General features: G+C 40.2%; 1 protein-coding gene across 2 annotated transcripts; it reads left to right on the top strand.

Annotated features, from left to right (window-relative positions):
- Positions 1 to 218: 218 nt before the first annotated feature.
- Positions 219 to 3813, top strand: GPR12 (G protein-coupled receptor 12). Of its 2 annotated transcripts, none has more exons than XM_048846298.2 (2): positions 219 to 546; positions 1292 to 3813. In XM_048846298.2, the coding sequence occupies exons 1-2, from the start codon at positions 352 to 354 to the stop codon at positions 2306 to 2308; spliced, it is 1212 nt and encodes a 403-aa protein (XP_048702255.1). In that variant the 5' UTR covers positions 219 to 351; the 3' UTR covers positions 2309 to 3813. The 2 variants fall into 2 exon arrangements, with proteins under 2 accessions (XP_048702255.1, XP_048702249.1); XM_048846292.2 differs by having other exon boundaries at positions 1289 to 3813.
- Positions 3814 to 4288: the final 475 nt, after the last annotated feature.

The raw sequence follows: 4288 nt of genomic DNA, 5'->3' as shown, positions 1-4288 counted from the left end.
GCGAGGCGCGCGGGGAGGGGGTTCAGGGCGGAGCACCCGGCGCTCGTGCCTCGCGGGGCGCGCAGACATCCCCTCATTATAGCCCTCCCCCCAGAAGGTCGTCTGGGGCCAGGGACGGGTACCGCTGCGCCTGCGCATCAGAGAGCAGCAGGTGTCTCGCTGTCAGCGCGTGCCTCAGCTCCTCCCCTCCCACTTCGGTCCGTGCGCGCGCCGCTCACGCGACCCCTTTCCTCTGCTGCCCACGTGCCTTCAGCTCCTCTTCCCGCGGACTGGCAGCGCCGCACGGCGCGCGCCCCCGCCTCTGACCGTCTGTTGTGCGCGCGTGCCTGCGCCTCTCTCTGCCTCAGCTCCATGCACCAGGCACCGCGTCCAGGGGCCAGCGCGGAGGGGATTGCACCTGCGCTCCCTATTGCACAGCCAGGAGCTGGCAGTGCCGCCCCCTCCCCGTGTCTGTGCAGTGCAAACAATGAACCTGCCAGGAGCAGCCTGCCCTGCTGCATAGAAAGGACCTGGAGACCCTCCTCCTCCAGCAGGGGAGAAGCCAAGGTGACCACCATTGAGGGCTAGTCCCGCTGTCTGTCTGTCGCTGTCTGTTTCCATCTGTCTGTATGAGATTGTGTTACCTTCGCACAGATGCTTGCATGGCATTGCTCTCTCTCCCCCACCTCATCACCTCCATTGCTATTAATTCAGGACCAAGGATGCTCTGCAGGGTAAATATCCCCCAGCCCGAATTTCCAACTGAGGTAGATAGGATGGTGGCTCCCAGGGTTAAAAGCATTCGGCTGTCCTGCCTGCTCCAGGTTTGAATCATGAGCATTCTTAACTAAATGGTTCAAAACCCTGATATTTAATTGCAAACCGTGCTGGTGACTTGTGATTTTATTTCATGCATCATGCAACAATTGCTCTTTTTCCATATTTAAACTCATGTGCTTTGGGTTTTGTTTATCTTGTTAAACCAAAAAACCTTTCAAATAGTTCTAGTTATGTTAACGGGTTTTTATTTCTTTAGTTCAGTACTATGTGTCCATACCACATTTCACTTGTTTCCCTCTTCCATTTAAGGAAGAAAATCTCTCTTATTACTTCATATCCTGTTCTTTTGTTTTCTTCAAATAATTTTAGGCAATTTAAAATTAAGTATTTTTCTTCATCATTTGTACTGTCACGTTTATGTAACATGTGCCTGCCTGTATATGAGATTCATAGAAATATCTAAGGAATTGCATGTTCTTGAATTGACTAGTACTGTATCTGAACATTAAAAAATGTCTTTTCATTGAAGAAGACAGGGGTTAAAATGAATGAAGATCTGAAGGTTAATTTAAGCTGGCTGCCTCAAGATCATTTAGAAGCCAGCTCTCCAGAGAATGTCTCAACCGCAGCCTCGTCCCTGATTCCTGTCGTAGACCCAGAACCAGAGCTCATAGTAAACCCCTGGGACATTGTTTTGTGTACTTCAGGAACCCTTATCTCCTGTGAAAATGCCATTGTGGTCCTTATCATTTTCCAAAATCCTAATCTTCGTGCCCCCATGTTCCTTCTGATAGGCAGCCTGGCACTTGCAGACCTCTTAGCAGGAATTGGATTGATCATCAATTTTATTTTTGCCTATCTTCTACAGTCAGAAGCTACAAAACTGGTCACTGTTGGACTGATTGTTTCCTCTTTCTCTGCATCTGTCTGCAGCTTGCTGGCTATTACTGTTGATCGTTACCTCTCATTGTATTATGCTTTGACTTATAATTCAGAAAGGACTGTCACTTTTACCTATATCATGCTTATTTTGCTCTGGGGAGCATCTATCTGTATTGGACTGCTGCCTATAATGGGCTGGAACTGCCTCAAAGATGAATCCACCTGCAGTGTTATCAGACCGCTCACTAAAAATAATGCAGCTATCCTTTCAGTCTCTTTCTTGCTCATGTTTGCTCTCATGCTGCAGCTCTACGTTCAAATTTGTAAAATCGTGATGCGCCATGCCCATCAGATTGCCTTGCAACACCATTTCCTGGCCACGTCCCATTATGTGACCACCCGAAAAGGAGTGTCTACTTTGGCCATTATTTTGGGGACCTTTGCTGCTTGTTGGATTCCTTTTACACTCTATTCTTTAATAGCAGATTACACTTATCCTTCAATATATACCTATGCCACTCTCCTGCCAGCCACCTACAATTCCATCATCAATCCTGTAATATATGCGTTTAGAAACCAGGAAATACAAAAAGCATTTTGGCTTATCTGCTGTGGCTGTATCCCCTCTAGCCTGTCTCAAAGAGCAAGATCACCTAGTGATGTTTGATTAACAGCTATGAGGACTTTATTTAGCATTTTGTTATTCAAAAATTCCTGCAACAATCTTTGGTTAGATACATTCCTTAGATTGTACATATCTGATTCATATTCAAGCCACAGGATGCACTGACCTTTTTGTAAAGAGAAACCCCATTAACCTAAATGAACTCAGTGGTTTAAGGAAGATTTCCAAAATCATAATGATTAGTGTTCTTTCAAATTGTATTGTTGCTCAGGTTCTATGAATAGACTAAACTGGTCTTTCACATCCACTCTGATTCTAAGTTAACTTTATTAGTGAAAAAAAGGTAGACTGAAGAGTTATAGCCTTTTTAAAATACTTTATGTGCTTCAGCTCAGTTATACTGCATGATTTTTCTGTTGTCACAAATTCTCTCTCTCTTAGCCTTAGTGAAACAGTAAAGAAGACTATGTCCTTGGTTCTGTTAACATAAACTAAAATATATATCACCAATTTAAAATAATGACCCAGTTATTATTGATTCATTTGGTATTTATTGTAATACTTTCTGGACCATTAATTTGCTAAAATGAAGAAGTGCTTGTGCAGGTTTGCTATTTTATATCTCAGTATAAATTGATCATTATTTTAAAATGTTACCTATTTTCTCATGAGTTCTGGATAGATGCTAGAATAGAATGTACGTTTCATCTTTACTACTGCTTTATTTCTTTTAAAAAATCAACTATACATTTTTTAAAATATAGGACATCAGGGCCTATTGTAACACTGATTTTTAAACAGAATTCCTCATTTAAATTGATGGGGAGTTCTGCTCAGAAATCTATGGCACAATATGGCCTCTAAGAATTATGCATTGTAATAGGTGCAGCATTTTAAGTTTCTTTGACAGATTCATATTTTCAGAAGTGTATAAGGAAATATTTAATAAAATAACTTGCTTAAAATAGTATATCTACAGTAAATGGTTCCCTAAAATTTGCTATTGATACACAAGTGTTATTTCATGTTCTCATTGTTCTGCTATGGTTTCAGATTCTGAAGTTTGAAAATTCTCTGAGCATGTCAGGTTCATAATTGTATGTAGCCAGAATGCCTATGGAACATATTTTCTGCTATTCTAACAATTTAATCTTTGAGTCCATCACATATTATGATGCTCAATACTGTATGCAGATCATTTCACTTCATTCTAAGATAATACTCCTTGTGTAAAAGGCAAAGCTTCCTTTCATGAATGGTTTAATTTAAGCTGCTTCTGATCTTTTCCATGAAGACACATAAGAATCATTAGAACAAAAATGTTGTTTTCTAATAACAATGTTGTACTGACAGAAGAAAAAGCTTACTGGAAAAAAAACCCCTGATTTTGGATTTCTTTGTTAAATTTGAGGTATATTCTCATATCAGTGAATGGGAATTTATAGTAAAACTTCCATTAGTGCTAATGGAAGTTACATGTATAAATGCCTAGGCACCAATATGGGGGTGTAGTCCCGTGAATATCAAAGTAAATATACTATATTGTTGCTTCAGTATCTTCCATTATAGTTTAAAAAATCTCAAATGTTGATAAAAATATACATGTACAGTATAGAGAGTATACACTACTATACTGCTGCCACTCTATCTTTTCAAATGGTATCTTTCCTTTCATTTAAACTTTTGGAACACTGTAGCTTTTGTGGCAAACTTCGGTGACATTAATAATCCATATGCTATACCCAGAACTAAATTTCAAATGTGAGTCACTTGTATATTAGCAATAATTTATTTTGGTTTCAATGCCAGATTCAAATTCCATTATTTACTTGGTTCAACCTTCATGATATCTGGCTATTACTTTGCATTAATCTAATCAAATTCAGTATTGTATGGTGATGGCCTTATCTTGACAGAACGGTACTCTTGCAACTCCCGTTGGCTTAACTGGGATTTGTAGGTCCTCAGCACCCACTGAAATCTCCCCTTAAACTATATAGGATATTTGTGTTCTTTATCTAT

This window comes from Caretta caretta, chromosome 1 (assembly GCF_965140235.1).
Source record: "Caretta caretta isolate rCarCar2 chromosome 1, rCarCar1.hap1, whole genome shotgun sequence".
NCBI classification, from domain to species: domain Eukaryota; kingdom Metazoa; phylum Chordata; order Testudines; family Cheloniidae; genus Caretta; species Caretta caretta.
Note: the sequence above shows the minus strand (reverse complement) of the source record. Positions and strands in the feature narration are given on the sequence as shown.

Excerpts from the sequence above, each read along its gene's own strand:
- GPR12 (XM_048846292.2), top strand. The coding sequence starts at position 352 with ATGCACCAGGCACCGCGTCCAGGGGCCAGCGCGGAGGGGATTGCACCT. Across the intron at positions 547-1,288 it reads CCAGCAGGGGAGAAGCCAAG|AAGACAGGGGTTAAAATGAA; the intron begins GTGACCACCATT and ends TTTTCATTGAAG.